Raw genomic sequence first — 20,405 nt, 5'->3', positions numbered from 1 at the left:
AACCTTACTGGGGATCTTGCCTACTGACATCTCAGAAACTCCACTAAGCCACTGCACCCACACCTGATGCAGAGAGAAAGGTGAGAAAAAAAGATGACTTTGAGCCAGTTACAGAGACATATAATTGGCAGTGAACTTCCTCAAAGTTTCCCAGTCAGGGCCAAAGGTTTTCTTGATACATTCATACAGGTCCACCAGCTGCTTATGGAATATGTCCTTGCTGGGATGATCGGCAGATTTGAAGTCCAGGTCGTCCTTCCCAGATCTGACGAACGTAAAGTCAACTACGCCCACGCCAGGTACACTGTTACTAACAGAGCCAGCGTTTTTGGTTACATCTCACAGCAGCTCCAGAGCTCCTTTATTCTGTAGGATGTCAGGAGAAAAACTCCCTTCAACGTTGTATTAACTTTCTACTGCTGCCCTAACAAATTCTGACAAATGTAGCAGGTTAAACAACACACATTTGCTATCTTAGCATTCTGTCCATCCGAAGTCTGACATGGGTCACACTAAAATCAAGGTGTCAGCAGGGCTGAATTCCTTTGTGGAGGTTCTAGGGGAATATCTGTTTCTTTGCTCATTTGGGATGTTGGCAAAATTCAGCTCCTTAAAGATGTAGGACTGAGCCCACATCCATTTTCTTGCTGTCAGCCAAGGACTATTCTCAGCTTCCAGAGATCACCCATGTCCCTTGATTTGTGGCCCCCTTCTTCTTCACCAAACATTTTTACGATCTTATTGACTATATTCCCTATGCTGTACCTTTCATCCCTGTGACTTACTTATTTTGTAACTGGAAGTCTGTACCTCTTAATGCCCTTTATTTCATCCATCCTCCCACCCATCTCCCTCTCTGGAAACCAGCAGTTTGTTCTCTGTATTTATGAGTCAGGTTTTTTGTTGTTTTTGTCTTTGTTTCTTAAATTTCACATGAGTGAAATTGTCTTTCTCTGACTGATTTATTTCACGTAGCATTATACCCTCTAGGTTCATCCATGTTGTTGCAAATGTCAAGATTTCATTCTTTTTTTAATGGCTGAGTATTATTCCACTGTATGTATATAGCACATCTTCTTTATCCATTCATCCATGAATGGACACTTGGGCTGTTTCCATATCTTGGCTATTGTAAGCAATGCTGTAATATACATAGGGGTGCATGTATCTTTTCGAATTAGTGTTTCTGTTTTCTTTGGGCAACTACCCCATAGTGGAATTACTGGATAATATGGTGGTTCTATTTTTAATTTTTTGAGGAACTTCCATACTGTTTTCCATAGTGGCTGCACCAATTTGCATTCCCACCAAACTACACAAGGGTTCCTTTTTCTCCACATCCTCTCCAACACTTGTAATCCATTCTGATAGGATATAAGGTGATTTCTCATTATGGTTTTGATTTGCATTTCCCTGATGATGAGTGATGCTGAGCAGCCTTTCACGTGTCTGTTGGCCATGTACATGCCTTCTCTGGCAAAATGTCTGTTCAGGTCCTCTGCCCATTTTTAAATTGGATTAATTTTTTTAGTGTTGAGTTGTATAAGTTCTTTATATATTTTGGATATTAACCCCTCATCAAATTTATCAAATATTTGCAAATATCTTCTCCCATTCAGTAGGTTGCCTTTTGTTTTGTTCATGGTTTCCTTTGCTGTGCAAAAGCTTTTTATTTGGTGTAGTCCCAATATGAAACTTTTCAAACGGAAAAGGTACATTTTCTTTTTATTAGTCATGAAGTAAAGCATCTTTCAAGCTGAATTACATTATACTTATTACATGATACATAACCACAACCACCAAGCCAGTTTGAAAAAAGACAAATTTCATATTTTAATTTATTCAGTAAGGAGATATTAAAAATAAATAAAGGTATTTTGCCCCCTTCTTTCCTATTCCCTAAATTCTATGTTTAAACCTGATACATATTTGGTAACACTAAAGTAGTGGCTGTTTCTGTAGTAGAGCTTTCTAAGATAATGATTATAAATGCAATAGCACTTTCACCTGCTGGTTTCTAGCTCATGACCTCCTTTGTCATTAAGATGATAATGCTAGAGAGATTAATGTTTGGTTATGAAATGCAGATACAAGTTTTAACATCTTCCATAATCTCGAGAAAATTTTCAGTACTATATAATCAAAAAATCAATTCCAAATACACCTGTACATATCTTATAAAAATACATTTAAAAACAAGAATAGGAAAAATTCTAAATACTGGGCCATTACTATACTGAAGGTGAGCTGGCATTATGAAGAGGCTCTGAGTCCTTTATCTTTTTCAGGATATTCTTCCACATCAGAGGAGAACATCAACTCTGGGAGAGAAAATGAACAGATCATACTCAAAATGGTTTCCCAGTACCTCAAAAAAAGTTTCACAGCTTAGTTTTAAATAGTCTCTCGAAATAGCCACTCTTTTCAAACAGAAAAGGTACATATCTAATATATATATTTAACATATTTAATATATATAATAGAAAGCCCTCAAGTACAAATAACAATCCTCGATACTGAAATCTGATTTAAAGGGTGAGTGAATGACAAATGCACAAGTTTTGCATTTTAAAATGTTCAAGTTTTAAATGTACTGTAAACCACTGACACATAAAACATATATAATGAAGACAATATAATAACTCTTACCAGAACATTTAAGTCACTTAGACAACCCAGGATCATTAAACAGCTGAAAGGTCTAATTCTATAGGGACCATGGTCACTACACTGGAGGGACAGATGACGAGCAAGCATGTGGAACTAACACGAGGCGCATGCCAGGATATCTTAAATGTGTTATCCCACTTAATCACCAAAACAACCCAATAAGCTAAGTGTTATCATCCTCATTTTATATTTACTCTTTTTATCCACATGGAAATAAAATGTTACATGACTCACATGGCCCTAAAAGAGAGCAGGATTCTGGAAATATTTAGTAAGTAACACACACTTTGCGATTTAGGCTCAATACTGCACAAGCCAGCTGGATCCAGCTTCAATCCCAACCACAGTGTAGAATGTTACTAGTTGACATTTCTACATTTAAACTATCACTTAGCATAGATGTGTAATTTATCAAAATACTAAGAAATATAGAAAAAGAATACCTTAGGATTTAATAAAATGAAGTCCTTTGATATAATTATTATATGAAAAATTCCTTGAATGACTAAAAACTATGCTGAGTGAAAACAAAAAACAGAAAAATACGTAAAGCCTGACTTTTAAAAACACTTTAAGTATACCAAAGGGAATAAAGCAACAGAATATTCAGTGAAGGAACATGAGAATTATGATGCAAAAAGGTACATTCATGAATAAAAATGCACCAGATTACATCTTTTGTCTTAGTTTTTACAAATGGAAATATTGGGATGATTCTCAATTCTAAGACTTCTGAAATTATAATTAGTTGACCAAATTGTAGTGAAAGGCTCGGGATATTTAACCAATCAGGAATAAAATCATAACCAAAGTCCAGAAAACATCAAAGAAATCCAAGGGTGAAACTGGAACATCTGCCACGGAAAGAAACTTACACTCCGAATACTAAGCAGTTCCAGAGCACTGTGCTTGGACTCTCAGCTCGCTACTGCGATTCCTCTGCTCCAGGTGTTCCAAAAGCAGTCTAGGGACTCGAGGCTAGTAAATCTCACTTTACACTGGGCACGCTAAAGCTAGGATTACTAAATACTTCATTGGACAATGAAGGGTGAAGAACTTGTGCCAGGTAGAGGAGGAGGTAAGAATGAGTATGTGTCTGACAAAGGCTACGCGGATACTTTGATCAGAAGGAAACTAGGAGAAATGAAGAGCAAAGACTCTATAAAATACTTGAATGATTCCAAGGAAAGAAATACCTCTTAAATATAAATAAGGACATGGGTGATGGGAGACTTCCTATAAGGACTTTGAGGCTCTGGCTCTCCTAGACACTCTCTCTGCCTCTCTTGGCATTGTTTCACTACTTTATTGTCACTCCTCTTATGTTATTTTAAATACATCTTTGTTATCAGAATATCATAAGCTATATCCATTAAAAGAACATATTCAAAATCAACAGATTTCATGATATTCTTATACTATTTTTTTCTTTATTCTTTATTTTTTTTTAAAGATTTGAGAGAGAGCACATGCAAGTGTGCACACGAAGGGGGGGGGGTAAGTGCAGAGGGAAAGTGGCAGACTCCCTACTGAGCACTGGCCCACCCCACAACCCCAAGATCACCCGACCACCAAGATCACGACCCAAGCTAAAATCAAGTCAGATATGTTCAACCAACTGAGCCACCCGGGCATCCCACTATTTTTTCTTTAATACCTTCACTAAGATCCATGCCTGGCCTATAAGACAAAAAAAGCCAAGACAGTCCAACCAGAAGGGCCACCACCAGATTCACCACAATCCATGGCTGGAGAACCTGTTCCTCAACACCTGCTGCCCTAAAGGTACAGAAACGCTCATTAGAAATATCTTCATTTGGGTTCATGTAGCCAAATGTATCTATTTAATGAACTTTAAAAAAATAGCAGTCCTCGCCTAGAGAAATAACAAGTAAGGCATGAAATAAATATATCCTATATAATTTCCCTATAAAATAACTAAACACACACACACACACACACACACATATCATGGGAACAAAGCTTCAAAGGTTACTGAACTCTAAACAAATCTGCTTTGTACATTGACATAAGTGAAAATTTAGTATTACCAAACAATTTTTCTAAGTTTCCCTTCCAACTACTCATGCCCCTAGCCACTCTCTCAAAGAAAGACTGCCCCTCTGAGTTTTGTGAATCGGACTCTCAACTCGCCTGTGAGCTTCCTGACTGACCAGTGATCTATGGAGGTTGGCTCTCCCTAGATTGCTCTCCTTCTAGCATTGCTTGGTTTTCTGACTCCATCCCAGCTACCCATTCCCATCACTAACTACTCTGGGGTATTAGACCTCCTGACTGGGAATGAGGGTACAGGGCTTCTCCAGTTCATGGTGTATGACTGATCTTAAAACCATAACTTAATAGATCTAAAGTAGATTTATAAAAAGGATACATTTCATTAAAAATGCAGGTATAAATAACAATAGTTATCCACTAAGCAATGTAATGGGTATTTTCTTGCCATAATTTTGGAAACAAAAACAGGGCCTTCATTATTATTTATAAATGAGAAAACGTAAAAGAGTGAAGGATAAGAATAGTACCATTACTCCCATTGTTGCTGTTATTACCATCAACAATTGCTAATGCTATTGTGAATCTTACCAGAGGCTACCATTAACAGAAGAAGGTGTGTAAAGATGGATTCTGTCACTTGTCATTTGCTGACTCAGAGATAATATAAGGGCAGTAAAGTACACTGAGAAAAAGACAAATGAAATTACTAATAATGTATTTTTAACAACCAGTTTATTTTGAATTTATAAATTACCATAAGGTCAAAAATAATCTATACTTTGGGGGATGATGACATAAAAGAAATCCATTTGATCAATTTCAATAGGCTAGCTAGCCTTATTTTATTTTTAAAGAATATAGGTACAAAAGGGTATTCTGAGGTGCTCATTATTTCACCATTAGAAATAATAAGAACCTAGATCTTTTAAGAAATTGAATGACTTACTCAATGTCTTAAAACTGGTTTTATTAATACACTCATAACTTAGAACAAAATGTACCCCAAATTGTCAAAAAGATACAAAATAGTATTTGTTACTGAAATGCCATGCCAGCTGAATCTGTCTGATATCAAGTAGAAAATACAAAACCAAAACATTAAGAAGTATAGAACAAATTCAACTTTTAACAGTTATCTAGATCAACCTCCACTGAAAAAATAATTCTATCAAAATTATGCCTATCATTTTTTAATTGCAAATTCCACTGAACATCTGTAAGTAATGTTTAAAAGTAATGATAATATAAAATCTTTCTAAAAGTAAAATTAAACTTTTCCTGGTTCAAAATTACAGTGTAATTCAAGTACTACATAATTATTAAATGAAAGTATTTACTCACAGAAAGATGCTAAAGCTGTTGGATCCAGAGAAAGAAAATTTCGGATTGCTACTGATGTTTTAGCAAAGTCGATCCTAGAAAATACAAAAGCCTCTTGTTACAGTGCATTGATAAACTTCTCACAAAACTGTACTCTCTTGACTACAGTTTTTTCCTCCTCTATTCTAATGCTATCACATACATTTGTCTATTTTTAAGCTTTAAGTAGCTATGGTTTATACTAAATACACATGAAAGAATATCTTATTTACAAAAGCCACATAAAACATTTAACTAGATTAATAGTCAACATTCCTTTGGAGTAAGACACTCTAAAGAAACAAATTAAACTTGATCTGCAAAATTTCTTCAGATTCTACCTCTTTCTATTACTCATATAATCAGGCTGTAAGTTGCTGTTTTTCTTAATGGGTTGAATTGTGTTCTCAAAGACATTTTGAACTTCTAACCCCTGGTACCTGTGAATGTGACCTAATTTGGAAATGGGCTCTCTGCAGCTGTATCGAGTTAAGATAAGGTCATTTGAAGGGGCCCCAATTCAATACAACTGGTGTCCTTAGAAAACGAGAAGAGACACACGGGGAAGACCACCATATGACAACGAAGACAGAGGTTGGAGTGATGCTCCTGCAGGCCAAGGAACTCCAAGGACTGCCGGCAACCACTGGAAGCTAAGGAAAGGCGTGGAAGAGACTCTCCCACCAGCCCTCCAGAAAGGAACCAACCTGGTCGACACCTTAATTTCAGACTTCTAGCCTCTAGACCGAGAGAGAATAAATTCCTGTTGCTTTAAGTCACCCAGTTTGGAGTACAGCTGACCCTTGAACCACGCAGGCTTGAACTGCGTAGGTCCACTTATATGCAGATTTTTTCAATAAATACAGTGCAGAACTCTAAATATATTTTCTCTTCCTTATGATTTTCTTAATTTTTGTTTTTCTAGCTTACTTTTTTATTTTTTTAATATTTATTTGAGAGAGACAGCACACATGTGCATGTGCACACACCACAGTGCAGGGAGGGGCAGAGGGAGAAAGAGAGTCCCCAAGCCCAACATGGAGCTCGATCCCAGGATCCTGAAATCGTGGCCTGAGCTGAAATCAAGAGCCAGCCGCCTAACCAACTGAGCCACCCAGGTGCCCCCTGGCTTACCTTTTTAGAAGAATACAGTACATAATACATATAATATACAAAATATGTGGTAATCGACTACTGGTGTTATCGGTAAGGCTACTGGTCAACAGCAGGCTGGCTATTAGTTAAGTTCTGAGGGAGTCAAAAGTCATATATGAATTTTTGACTTGCAGGAGATTGGCACACCTAACCCCTGCAATGTTCAAGGTTCAACTGTGTTTTTATTACAGCAACCCTAGGAAACATAAAATATCCAGAGTCTCACCTATTCCTGATTCAGGTGATCTAGAAGACGATATTTGGGACTGTTTTCATTGATTATATGTGGATGAAATTTTAGACTTAGAGTTGATGCTGGAATGGGTTTAGTTTCTGAAGATGCTTTCATTGAGAGTATTCCCGTCCCCTCAACCCCGAACAAACAGAAACAAACCAGCTTTAAAAAAACCTCAAAATAATATTAATATATTATAATTCTATTTTGAAAACTGTCATAGTCAGGGGCATATTTTGCTCAATATTTCCACCTGAAGAAAAGTTAGAGGGATGTACAGTCACAATAGTCTTACCTGTCAAAAGTTGAAATTGTACTTAGAGCTAAAAGCAAGTAGAGAAGACTCTGGAATGGATATGCTAAGGTCTTGTACTGTTGCAGAAGGTTTGAGAGGTCTGAAAGCTGATCTCCTGCTAGAACGTATATGAAAACAATATTCCACACAGCACAGCCAGCCAAGAAGCCATGAGAAAAGAGACCAATCATCCTGAACGGAAAAGGGTTTAATTATCACACATGTATTATTAAAGTAAAAAGCTAAAATATTTTTTAAATCTCCTCACATATAAGAATAAAACTCAACATTTCAAAATGTGAAAACAAACCTTTTCTTTTTATAGGCAAATGATTTAATTACAATTAAATGTTTTTTAAAAATGCACCTATTGACTATTTTAAGTTGTCAATTTTGTTAACAATATTGAGCAATCAACACTTTTTTAAAAAAATGACAGAACATTTGTTTTAAGAAAAGTCCAACACCAGCAGCCACCTGAAAGCCCGGTGCACTGAGAGGGCAACATCTCTGGTCGTCCAGGAAAGCTTCATGTCCATCGACACCTCGATATTTTCTGTGGTCTTTATCAACTCTGAACGATCAGCAGCCTGGAATCGCCCTAAGTACACAATTACACAATTATTAACAACTAGCAACAGAGAACCCTGGCCATCTTTTTATCTTATATTTCACACCATTAGAACCCTGGGACTGAGATTTTGCTGTTCTTCTATCTAAAAACGCTCCCCGATCCAGTCCCTATTTGAGAAGGCTCCTTTTTTCTGGTTCCTGAAATACACTATCTTTTTATCTTTAGGGAAAATAAACAAAGTCCATATTCTTTCCTCTCACTCCAAAACAGATGTTAAAGTAACAGTTTTAAAAATCAATTATAGGGGCGCCTGGGTGGCACAGCGGTTAAGCATCTGCCTTCGGCTCAGGGCGTGATCCCGGCGTTATGGGATCGAGTTCCGCATCAGGCTCCTCCGGTATGAGCCTGCTTCTTCCTCTCCCACTCCCCCTGCTTGTGTTCCCTCTCTCGCTGGCTGTCTCTCTGTCAAATAAAAAAAATCTTTAAAAAAAAAAAATAAATAAATAAAATAAAAATCAATTATATTTTATGAAATACAATAAGGAACTTCCCACTCAGAACAAAGTCTAGAAACCTTTAACATGATATAATCTACAAAATTCTAATTTTGAGACTTTAGAAGTTTATTAAAGTTTCAATGCCAACACTACAAAGCTAAGTTGATGTTTGAAAACACTTTGAACTTCTTAGGAAAAGATGCCAGTGTGTGTAGCATGGCATTTTGTGATGAGAGAGAAGAAAGAGGTTGTTTCACAAACTTGGGAAGATTCCTGTGACAAGTTATCAGTTCAGGTGTCAGCACCGGAACACTGCGTGCACAGAGCTTTCTCCTTGTACCGTTCACGAAGCTCCTTCGTGCAGATCTACCGACCTACAAATGGACCGCAGGAAGGAAGCAGGAAAGGTTCCATTTCAATTACCTTTGCCAAATCTGGCTGTCAAGTATTTTGGAGGATGAAAGACAGAGGTGCAACACCCAATTTTCCCTAAGAAAAGACAACTTCTGGGCAGACAACCAGTTGTCTTTTATGGTAACTCTAGTAGGGAAGTTTCTGTGCTGAGGAAAACGAGTAAAAATGAGGACTAAGTGACAATGCTTAATTAACAGACTATAGAAAATAAATATTGCTTAAAAATGAGGATTGAGTGATATTGCTTAAAAACAGAAGTAAATTAAATAACAACACAGTATTCTAGTCAAAGCGCTTGACTAGAAGCCATGAAACCTCCACTCAAGTCCCAGTTCCGCACTAACCAACTGTGAGACCCTGGCAAAGTCAGCGTCCCAGGAGCAGAAGTTCCTCATTGGCCAAGAACTTGAAGATCCCTTAGATGACATCTGACAGAATAGAAATTCTAAAATGGTGCCCATGAAATCTAAATTGTAAATTTTTAGAACTAATGTTTATGGTTCGAGTTCTTTAGGCAGCATGCGCATAGCATATCCCTGGGATACATATGGTCATGATCATGCTTTCTGTATGTTTTTCTTAAACACTGCAAATGCAGTCTTATAATCCATGCACACTACACAATGTCAGAACTACCTTCCAAAAGAATCCGGAGCTATAATTTCTTATTTATTTCTTATTTAATATGGTAATACCATCATGTATCTTCTCTCATTCATTTTTAATTATAAAATTTATATCATTACCTGCCCCACCACCACCAACTGCAGAAAACTGGTAAAGTACAAGAATAAAGGAATGGGTTAAGAGGGGGTTGGGAGGGGAGATTTTCTAAATTACCCATAATCCCATAACCCAGAAGTAACCAGCATTAATATTTTGGCATATTTCCTTCTAGTCTTTTGTCCTACACATTTTTCTATAGTTGAGATATGTGTGTGTTTGTTTTTCATGAAATTTTTCCATGAAATGAAAAATTCTCCCTAAACATTATTTTTAATGGTGCAGATTTTATTATATAGATATTCCATAATTGACTGAAATCACACCCCTTCTATTTTATATTTACATTGTTTCCAGTTTTTCACTCTCAAGAATAATATGATGATTAGCTTTGTGTATAAATTTTTGTCCGTATCTTTATTTCCCTAATTCAGATCTCCAGAAATGTAATTCCTCAATCAAAGGATATCCTCGTGGAAATCCCAAAAAGCTCATGTTCCAAAACAAGAACGACTTACGGCTTTTTTCCACAAACACTTTGCCTACAGGCTGGCTAATGCCAGTGGGTGCGGTGAATATGGACTGTTGCTCTGGGCCGCTCTGCTCATCAGTTATGATGTCTTCATCTTCTACACCTAGTTCATTGGCATACTGTAATTCTGCTGGCTGGGTTTTCCTGCAATCAGGAAGAATGGAAGAAAAACGGATTATTGTTGAATTTTTACAGACCCGCACAAGGAGGTACCTATAAAAGAGCCTTGGACGTGGGAGTCGAGAAATTTGGTTTTTACTTAAATGGATGTGTTCTTAACTGTTATGTGCAGCCAGTCACATACATTTCTGTGGGCCTCAGTTTTCTCATCTGGAAAATGAAGTAACTGAACCAGATTTGTAAGGTTCCACCCAAACTTAAAATGATAGGATTCTATATAAATATTGATCACTATTTGTAGGGTTATTTCTAAATACAAACAATAGTGTTCTATAACTTCCAGTGTACTTCTTTAAAGTATGCCATTCTATTTTATCCAAGACTTAATTTCCTACACTAAAATACACAATTTATTGCTGAAATAATCGTAACCCGAATTCTATTAACATGAGAAAATATATCATAATAGCCTACTTTATTAATATTACCTTCAAGTTTCAGTATCTTTAGTATTTATTTTTGCTACTTATATAACATTTTCTATTGATGTTCTTCTTTTTAAGAGATAGCTCCTAGGATCTTTAAGTACAGTATTTTACTTCTTCGGTTGTTTACTCTTTTCAAATTTTTTTTTTTTTTTTAAGATTTTATTTATTTATTCGACAGAGATAGAGACAGCCAGCGAGAGAGGGAACACAAGCAGGGGGAGTGGGAGAGGAAGAAGCAGGCTCATACCGGAGGAGCCTGATGCGGAACTCGATCCCATAACGCCGGGATCACGCCCTAAGCCGAAGGCAGATGCTCAACCGCTGTGCCACCCAGGCGCCCCTACTCTTTTCAAATTTATAATTAGTTGGTTTAACGGATATTTTTGTAATCTTACTTATCGCAGAGTGTTTAATAAGACTTAATCAAAAGGTACCTTGGAGAGCTCAGTACGTAGCACACTATCCCTGAAGACTATTTAGAAGGACAAATAAATTCTTACTTTGTCTTCCTTCGAGGTTTCTGAGTAACTGCCTCCTCGGCTGGCCCCACATCAATACCATTCTCGTTTCGTAATAAAGATGAACTAGACGTCTTCTTTCGGGTTAAGGAAGTCTCCACTTCTGAAAATAAAGCAGATGAAATGTTCAAATTACTATCACGTAAAAAGAAAAGTAATGTGTAAAACTTATAAGATAAGATAACTTTAAAAATTTTAATTAGGCCAAAAATTTTTCATTTTACTAATTTTTAATTTTTATAATTTTATACCTCTAAACACCAAAAAATTTGAAATTGCCAAAAAATATGGAAAAAATGAACTAATCCAATAGCCAGAGTGTTGGGAGAGGCCCCAGATTACCCGCAGTTCAGTGATTCACCCAAAGGACTCATGGGACTCAGAAGTCATTACACTCACAAGTCTTACATTCAATTACAATTGATTAGAGGAAAATGACATAAAGCAAAATCAGCAAAAGGAAAAAGCTCATGGAGCAAAGTCCAGAGGAAACCAGGTATAAGCTTCCAAGAGTCCTCTATCAGCGGAGTCACACAGGACGCGCTAATTCCTCCAGCAACAAGTTGACACGTGTGACACTCTCTCTACCAGGGAAGCTCATTACAGACTTGGCACCCACGGCTTTTACTGGCACCTGATCACAAAGGCACCCCCTGCCTAGCACATACCAAAATTCCAGATTCCCAGAAGCAAAGCAGGGGTTCAGCATAAATCATATTGTGTACACAAATAAACAGTAAACCACCCTTATAATTTAGGGAACGTTTCATATCAGGGTAGGAACTATTTACCAGCCAAGTTCCAGAGGCCAGTGAAGAGGCAACCTTGCAAGCAGACCTTTCTAATGAGAGCATTTTCAGGCCTGCTATGGTAACTCCTTCCTGAGCACAAGGTATTAAGTTTAAGTAAGTCAAGGCAGCCTTCTCATCTGCTAGCTACTTCCTCCAATCTGAAAATACCGGCAATGGCCTAGAATGTCCTCAAAGCCCCCAGAATCCTATTTTAATAAAATACTTACAGCTCCAACTGGAAATACGATAGCAGTAGAACCTACCCTAGTCACCCAGAACAAAACAAAACAAAAATAAAACAAAATTAAAAACCGAGAAATCTATAAAGCTATAATACCTGCACAGGTGGGTGCATTCTGGAATGGCAGTGACAGGTGCTCTTCGGCCCAGAACTTAGCTGGGTCCTGACTTTCCTAAAAATGGTCAACTCATTTCTCTAAATACATTTTTTCATAAATTGTAAAGCTAGGTACCAGTATCCATCTTGATTTTCACATTTGTACCCTAACTGAATTAACTAAGATGGTAGTTTTAATTCAACTATATTTACTGCCGGTAATGAAAGAAATCATAGAAATAAATCATAAAACTATCTGCGCATCATTTCTCTCTTTTTCCTCTCTTCTTCCCGGGCACTGCAGCATCGTACTTCAACTCGCCTCTAAAAACTCCGTTCCACTCTATGGACTTTCCAGTTTCTGCCCTATCTTCCTGTAATTCGTTCATCCAGTCAGGACTCACTGTTTTCTACGAGAATAAATCACTGGTCAGGGAAATTATTTTGTAACAAATTATTCACCAGGGGCCAATGTTAGTAGGAAAGAGCTAATCTCCCAATCTTTATTCCTTCCCTTTATTTTACTGTAATGAAACCCACTGTCTTTCTTCTAATTACTATAAAAGTCATAATGCTCAATATATGAAAAATCAGTAAAATAAGAAAGAAAGACAATAAAAATCATCCCTAATTCCTCCTTCCAAAAAACCTAACATTGTCAACACTTTGCTATATCCTTCCATTGTTTTTACCATATATATGCATGCATATACATGTATTCTGGGTGGAATTGTGTCAGAAAGATAAGTTCAGGTCCTAACCCCCAGTTCCTGTGAATAAGACTGTATCTGGAAATAGGGTCTTTGCAGCTATAACCAACTTAGGGTGAGATCATGCTGCATTAGGATGGGCCTGAAATCCAGTAACTCGTATCCTTATAAGAAGAGAAAAATATGAGGGCGCCTGGGTGGCGCAGTTGGTTAAGCATCTGACTCTTGCTTTCCGTTCGGGTTGTGATTTCAGGGTCACGAGACTGAGGCCCACATCAGGCTCCATGATCAGCACAAAGTCTGCTTAAGACTCTCCCTCCTTCTCCCTCTGCCTCTCCTCCCTACACGTGCATGTGCACTCTTTCTCTCAAATAAATAAATCTTTAAAAGAAAAAGAGAGCAAAATATGGACACAGAAGCACATGGAAAGATATGAAGATGGAGGTACAAAATGGAGTTATACTGCCACAAGCCAAAGAACAGCAAGGATTGCCAACAAGCACCAGAAGCTAGAAGAGGCAAGGATGGATTCTTCCCTAGAGCCTTCGGAGGGAGCGTGGCCCTGCGGACACCTTGAGTTCAGATTTCTATCCTCCAGAACTGTCAGACAACAAATTTCTATTGTTTTAAGTTACTCTATTTACGATAATTTGTTACGGCAGCCCTGGGAAATTAATACAACATATTTTACAAAAATAGGATCCTTTGATGTGTACTGTTGTATGTGTGGATGATGACTCAACAGTCCGTTACTGATGGTTTTCCACATCACTATTTCACCTTAACCGTCCTTTTAGTGGGTGCTTGGTTTCTATTAAATAGATAAAACATGATTTATTTAGCCAGCATCACTTCGTTAGCTACTGGTTATTACCAGTTTCTACTCTTATAAATAATGTTGCAGTTAACATCCTTTAATTACGGTAGCTACTGGAGTTACTTCTATTCCTAAAAGTTCCGACAGGCTATACCAATTTATGCTCCTATCAGTGGTATATGAATGTACTCCTTTCTCATCAACACTTTTTTATCTAACACTTTTGAATTTTATATGCTGAAAAAAGCATTGTCAATTGATAGTATTTTGTTTACCTTGTGAATAGTACCTGGGACAATGTAAGACTCAATGAATGATGACTCTTTTTTCCTTGTATTATTGTTAATACTGAATCTATCTTTACCCCACTGACCTGAAATGTCCATTTTATCATATACTAAATTCTTTTCTTTTTTTTTAAAGGTTTTATTTATTTATTTGACAGAGATAGAGACAGCCAGTGAGAGAGGGAACACAAGCAGGGGGAGTGGGAGAGGAAGAAGCAGGCTCATAGTGGAGGAGCCCGACGTGGGGCTCGATCCCGTAACGCCGGGATCACGCCCTGAGCCGAAGGCAGACGCTTAACCGCTGTGCCACCCAGGCGCCCCTATATACTAAATTCTTATACACACCAAGATCTGAACTTTGTTTTAATCCTGAATTTGTATCCCTTCCCTCATAATATATGGACATATGACCAAAAGAGACCCTCTAAAGTGTTCTTGACTTAAACTATTGGAGTTACTCTAACAGTAAAAATTAAAAAAACAAAAAGAACAAAAAAAAAAACGAAGGGATGTGGGCGGGGAAAAAGGGGAACAGAGAAGTTTTTAATCATATCCCCAAAATCACAGCTACTGTCACAACCTAATCTTGGTTCCTTCACATACCAAGAGGTAGCCTCGTCTTCTTCTGTCTCCTTTGAACAGGAGCTTCTTCTGGATGCTCTGTGGATTCAGTAGTTGGTGGCTCACTGCCCTCAGGTGGCCTGTGAACAGCAGCCTGAACAAGGCCTTCCAAAGAAGCATTACCTACAGAAAAGCAGAGTGGGAGAAACCAGGACAACCTGAGCAGAGATCACTGAGTCTTAAAAAGATAGAAAAAAAAAAAAAAAGGGAACTGGAAATGGTTCCTAAAGGATGATTAATTGTCCTTTGTTACCTCTTTGCCTCTAACTATAAGAATTGATCTTAACCCACACTTACATCACTTATAAATAATATATTCAATACTTGGTGTATCAAATCAATACTCAAAGCTCCTTTTTACCATATCACTACATACAGATCCAGATATTTTCACATCTTAAGACTGGAAGAGGCAGCAAGTAGAGTGAAAGGACCCGTTAGAGCTGACTCAGGTTTCAAGCCTGAGTGACCAGGAGAGTGGGCAATTCCATTAACAGAAATTTGTGAGAGGTAAAAATTGATTTATTGTTGAAGAGAATGATGAATTCTGAACACGCTGAGTTTACATTACTGACAGAACATCCAGGATTATTAGTGGATAACAAAGACGAAAAGAAGTTCACAGAACCTGCTCATTACAGAACCTCAATTACATGGATGACATGGTCCTGCCTTCAGACTCTAGTTCTAATGAAGAGATTCTCTGACTGAAATGAGGGATCCAAGGACCTTGTGTCCAGTATCCCATTCAAAGGTCTGGAATCAATCATAGCTTAAGACAATTTATGTCATCTAGGGATAAAAGACCTCAAAGAGTCCATGAATGTTGTGGAAGTAAGAGTTTAAGTGGAACAATCCTTTATCCCATGAATGCTTCTAGACACTCTTCAGGCTGCCCACTGTGTTATTCCTCACTACCACCAGGAATCCCATTACTTTAAACTGACCTTGAGTCTATCCTCAACACAGCAGTGACTTGGGACTGCTGGGGCCTTGCCTCTCCCTATTCTGTGATGTTTGTCATCCCTGAGGTCCTGGAAACACTTGTGATCCCACACAAAAAAGATGAGCTTCTTACCTAGTGTGCTTTTTGTTTTGGGCTTCTTTTTCTTAGGACGACTAAGTGGAATATCACCTATAAAACAGAGAAAACAACAGAAAAGCCTGCCTAAAATTCCATGCAGAGAACAGCGAAAAGGAACTTTTAGTAGGGAAGACCTTTCCCTCTCTTCCCTAGGTCCAGCCAACTTCTACACATTAGGGGAAGAAGAGAAGAGATTGATAAATTAAGGGCCGGGGAGGGGGGTGCTGGCTGGCCTAGTCAGTACAGCATTCGACTCTTGATCTCAGGGTCCAGAGTTCAAGCCCTATGTTGGACGTGGAGTCCATTCAAAAAAAAAAAAAAAGGAGGAAATTGACAAAGTCAAAGAAAGTCAAAGTCGAAGAAAGCCTATAGCGTGGTGGCAGTAGCTCACTGTTAGTCAGTAATATTAAAAACTGTGACATTTCTAATATCAGAAAAGTGGGCTCACAAAATAGTCATCTGATCCCCTACATTTCCCAGCCCCCTTGCACTTAGATGTGGCCTGTGACTGGTTTGGGCCATACACTTTGAGCAGAACCAATCTGCCAAAACATTGAAAGAGCCAGTGAGTAACCTTCAGCTTTCTTTTCCTTTGCTGAAGCATGTTAAGATGGCAGAAGCACAGAATAGAAGCAGCCTGAATCACTGCATCGTTAGTGAAGAGTGGTGAAAGACAATTGCCCTGGATTGCTGCCACAGTGTACTTCGCATTAACCGGAAATAACCTTGTATGATATCAAGTCAGAGACCTTGAGGTTAGTATAGCATAACCCAGTCTATCCTGATTAAATGAGAGAAAAGAAAATGTAGTCCCTATTCCAGAACTATAAACTAGCCAATGGTTATATTCTGGGTAACTCCATTCAGGAATGAACCAAATACCAATCATACAACTAATGTTATATATCAACCCTCATTTAAAAAATAGGAGTCATAAGAGATTATTTTGATAAAAGGATGCTGCAATATTATAAATTATACCATTCAGATTCAACTTTAAGAAAAACATTAAGGAATCAAATTAACTTTAGAACTCCAAATTTTTAAAAGTTTTACATGAAGAGTGAACTAACTCACCTTGATTAGCACTTTACATGACACCGACCAAATTTAATTAGGACAAAGACAAAAAAAGGAAACTATTAATTAGAAATCTATTATACTGTCAGACTGAAAACTGACTTAAGTCATTATAAATTTAAAATAAAATAAGCTTTCACACAGCCAGCTAGTTTATAAACTAGCTTATTCTTTATAAGTAAAAAGCTAACGAAATAACCCCAATATTTTCTGAACTTACATACACATATTTCCTACTGTCTATTAATAAAGTGGATTAAGCAGATTAAGAATTCTTATTTTATCACTGATTAAAATCAGCTTAAACTCTGAGGAAACTATTCCAGCAAACAAGAGGGGATCAAAAATCTGATAAACAAGACATTAAAACATTCAGAATGGATCCATTATCTTACCACGTTGACTTTCAGGCTTTGAAACAGAACATTTAATTATAACTGTTATCCTAATGATTCAAGGATTTTTTACCTTTAAACTTTTAGGAAGCCTTTTCCTAAAATTTTCAAGAAGTCTTCTCTGAATTATTATAATTTTGCACTGATACTAGTCAATTTTTTCACTTTATTTACTTTGCATTTTTTAAAACTCAACGATAAAATTACTGTAACTTATTTTTACCTTGGCACAGGTGGAAGGGCTCGTGGAGGACGCTATGGGGAGAAGAAAATTGCTTGTAAGTAAAATGCTCAGAACATCTTTACTTCATGTACTTCAAATCTTTGGATAACCCTGTTCATCAAATGAAACCTAGGAAGTACTAATGAGAATCAGATGGGCAGTTCTAAATTTGTTCTACCATTTCTAAGTTTCATATAAAATTCCTTCCTTCCCACACTCCTTTCTATCCAGAGGTTAGGCTCTGTTCTAAAGACTACAGATACATTAATGAACCAAACAGAGAAATCCCTGCTTTTATGGTACTTCCATTATACTGGTTAAGTATTAGAAGATTATAAACACACACACACACACACACACACACACACACACACACAAATGAGAGAGGATATAGTGCGCTTCTTTAGTTAGGGAAAGTCTCTCAGAGATATTTGAGCTGAGACCTGAATAAGGAGAAGAAAGGAGACGAAGGGGAGCAAATACAAAGCCTTTCAGGAGAGATTAAAGGTTTCAGATAAAAGGCCAGTAAGGCTGTAGCACAGTTACCAAGAGTAGGCGCCAGATTAATTAGGCTCTTGAAGACAACAGGAACTTGTCCAGATTTTGTTTCAATTCAATGAGAAGACAATGGAGGCTTTAAACCACACAGTAACAATCTTATTTTAAAAATCACTGTGAACACAGCATGAGTAATGCGTTTTAGGGCAGAGAGAATTAAAAAAAAAACACACACACCTTATAAATGATACCTTACATGAAAAGAAAAGTTGTGTTTCAGTTCAGAGAGATTACAGTTGAGTAGCATTCTGGAATCTTTCAAAATAAAATACTAACAGAAATCAGTTTAATGTCCCAAGTGTCTCATGCTGCTTGCAGAGGGCATTGACTCAAAAGGGTTACATTTTAGACACTCTTTTAGTTTGCTATACGACCGTCCCATTTAGCAATCCATTCGTTCAGTGTATTAATACAAATGCTACGAGATTAGGACAAAGCAGGATGTCTTAACACTGTCTGGTCATTAAAACTGCAACTGGAAAGGAACACTAATCCTAAGAACTATCTCAAGGATCCTACGGATCGCGTTCTTCCCAAAGATTCAGTTCACGCACTTCCACATTTCAAAAGTCCCGCAAAAATGACGTGTCACCCATCCACAAGGCCAATCTTTAAGCCCTTCAAAAGTCCGACGGCTCAACTGAACACAAAATCTTAATAACTCAAACGTAACTAAGGCTCGCTTACCACCTGCTTCTTCCCCATTCCGTCTAAAGCCGGACTTTCAAGCAGCCGCCCGCTGCCAGGCGCCCAGAGCTCACAGCCCACTCCCTGCTGGCTCCTGCCCGGGCCGGCCACGCGCAGGCGCTGTGCGTCATCGGACTGCGCGGCCCTGGCCGCGATGGCGCTCGGCCCCTGCTCTGCAAGAAGTGGGCGAAGGCCAGCGCGGGGAGCTGGTCGCGCCTCTGCGGTCTAGCCTTGCGGAAAAGGGGACGTCGGAGTGGGGGCTGACATGCCTGGGAAGAGAGACTCCAGACGGCCTGGGGCAGCAATCAAGGTTCTACCCATGGTTTCCCAAGTGGTTGCAGTGATTTGTTCGAGGGAGGTGGGAAAAGACCATGATTAAAAGTCTCCACTCGGAAACTGCGATCTCTTTCCTGGGTGGCTAAACGCCTTCCGGGAGGAGCCCGCAAGAAAGACCTAGCTGGCAGTCCCGGAACACCCAGGGGCGGGGAAGGCAACAAGAGAGGCGTCGTCATAGCAACATGAACACTCAGGCCCCCTGAAACTTCATGCCCGGGTCCTCGCCTGGCTTCGGGGTTTAGGGTCCCGGCCTCGGGACGAGCTTCCATGGTCCGCTCCGGTCCAATCCTGTGAGCACCAAAGGGGCGGACGCGCAGACATCACGAGCAGGGCTCTCCCTCTGCGACCCCCAGCCCTGGGCACTGGCCCCGCCCCAGAGGCAGCTGAGGCTTTAGGGCCGCACCCTCCGCCTCCGCCACCTCCCGTGGCCGCAGCGCCCTTCACCGCTCACCGGGTGGGCCTCCAGCCGAAGCCCCGAGTCCGCCCTCATGGCGCTCTCCCCTCCGGGCTCCCTCAGCGCAACCGCCGGCGGCCTGAGCGTGGCTCCCCGCGCCCCTGCCTCCGGGACCTGCGAGGCGGGGGGCTTCCCGGTGTCCCTTTGGCCGCAGCTCTAGGGGCTAGGTCTCCGCCCGCCTTAGCGGGACCAAGCCCCGCCCTCCGAGGCCTCAGGGTTAGGGAGGGGCCGGGTTAGCCCCGTAGACAGCAGGATGGAATCGCGCTTTCTGCGCTGTGACGTAATGAATCGGGAAGGCTCCCTAGGGCCGTGAGGAGAAGAGATACCGCTAAAATCCAAACATGCTGTTGGTACAAAGAACTGATGACCGGCAAGGCCAAGACTGCCTGGAAGAACCAGGAACTGCTAATCACTAGAACCGGAAGAGGT

At 39.1% G+C, this 20,405-nt stretch overlaps 1 protein-coding gene across 2 annotated transcripts; it reads right to left on the bottom strand.

The window, feature by feature from the left end:
- Positions 1 to 1,708: 1,708 nt before the first annotated feature.
- Positions 1,709 to 20,107, bottom strand: TMEM237 (transmembrane protein 237). 2 transcript variants are annotated; one of them, XM_008687363.2, is made up of 13 exons: positions 19,974 to 20,107; positions 17,942 to 17,973; positions 17,321 to 17,331; positions 16,238 to 16,294; positions 15,142 to 15,282; positions 11,579 to 11,699; positions 10,457 to 10,614; positions 8,208 to 8,331; positions 7,731 to 7,922; positions 6,028 to 6,101; positions 5,275 to 5,368; positions 4,328 to 4,449; positions 1,709 to 2,321 (listed from the first exon to the last, which is right to left on the bottom strand). In XM_008687363.2, exons 1-13 carry the CDS (start codon positions 20,010 to 20,012, stop codon positions 2,254 to 2,256), a joined length of 1,233 nt encoding a protein of 410 aa, XP_008685585.1. In that variant the 5' UTR covers positions 20,013 to 20,107; the 3' UTR covers positions 1,709 to 2,253. The 2 variants fall into 2 exon arrangements, with proteins under 2 accessions (XP_008685585.1, XP_008685586.1); XM_008687364.2 differs by lacking the exon at positions 19,974 to 20,107 and adding an exon at positions 19,187 to 19,318.
- Between the last annotated feature and the right edge of the window lie 298 nt (positions 20,108 to 20,405).

Source organism: Ursus maritimus, unplaced genomic scaffold, assembly GCF_017311325.1.
Source record: "Ursus maritimus isolate PB19 unplaced genomic scaffold, ASM1731132v1 scaffold_1, whole genome shotgun sequence".
Taxonomy (NCBI): Eukaryota; Metazoa; Chordata; class Mammalia; order Carnivora; family Ursidae; genus Ursus; species Ursus maritimus.
Note: the sequence above shows the minus strand (reverse complement) of the source record. Positions and strands in the feature narration are given on the sequence as shown.

Excerpts from the sequence above, each read along its gene's own strand:
- TMEM237 (XM_008687363.2), bottom strand. The coding sequence starts at position 20,012 with ATGAGGGCGGACTCGGGGCTTCGGCTGGAGGCCCACCCG. Across the intron at positions 11,700-15,141 it reads GAAGACGAGGCTACCTCTTG|AAGTGGAGACTTCCTTAACC; the intron begins GTATGTGAAGGA and ends CTTTATTTTCAG. Across the intron at positions 4,450-5,274 it reads TCTGTTAATGGTAGCCTCTG|GGCAGCAGGTGTTGAGGAAC; the intron begins GTAAGATTCACA and ends CTGTACCTTTAG.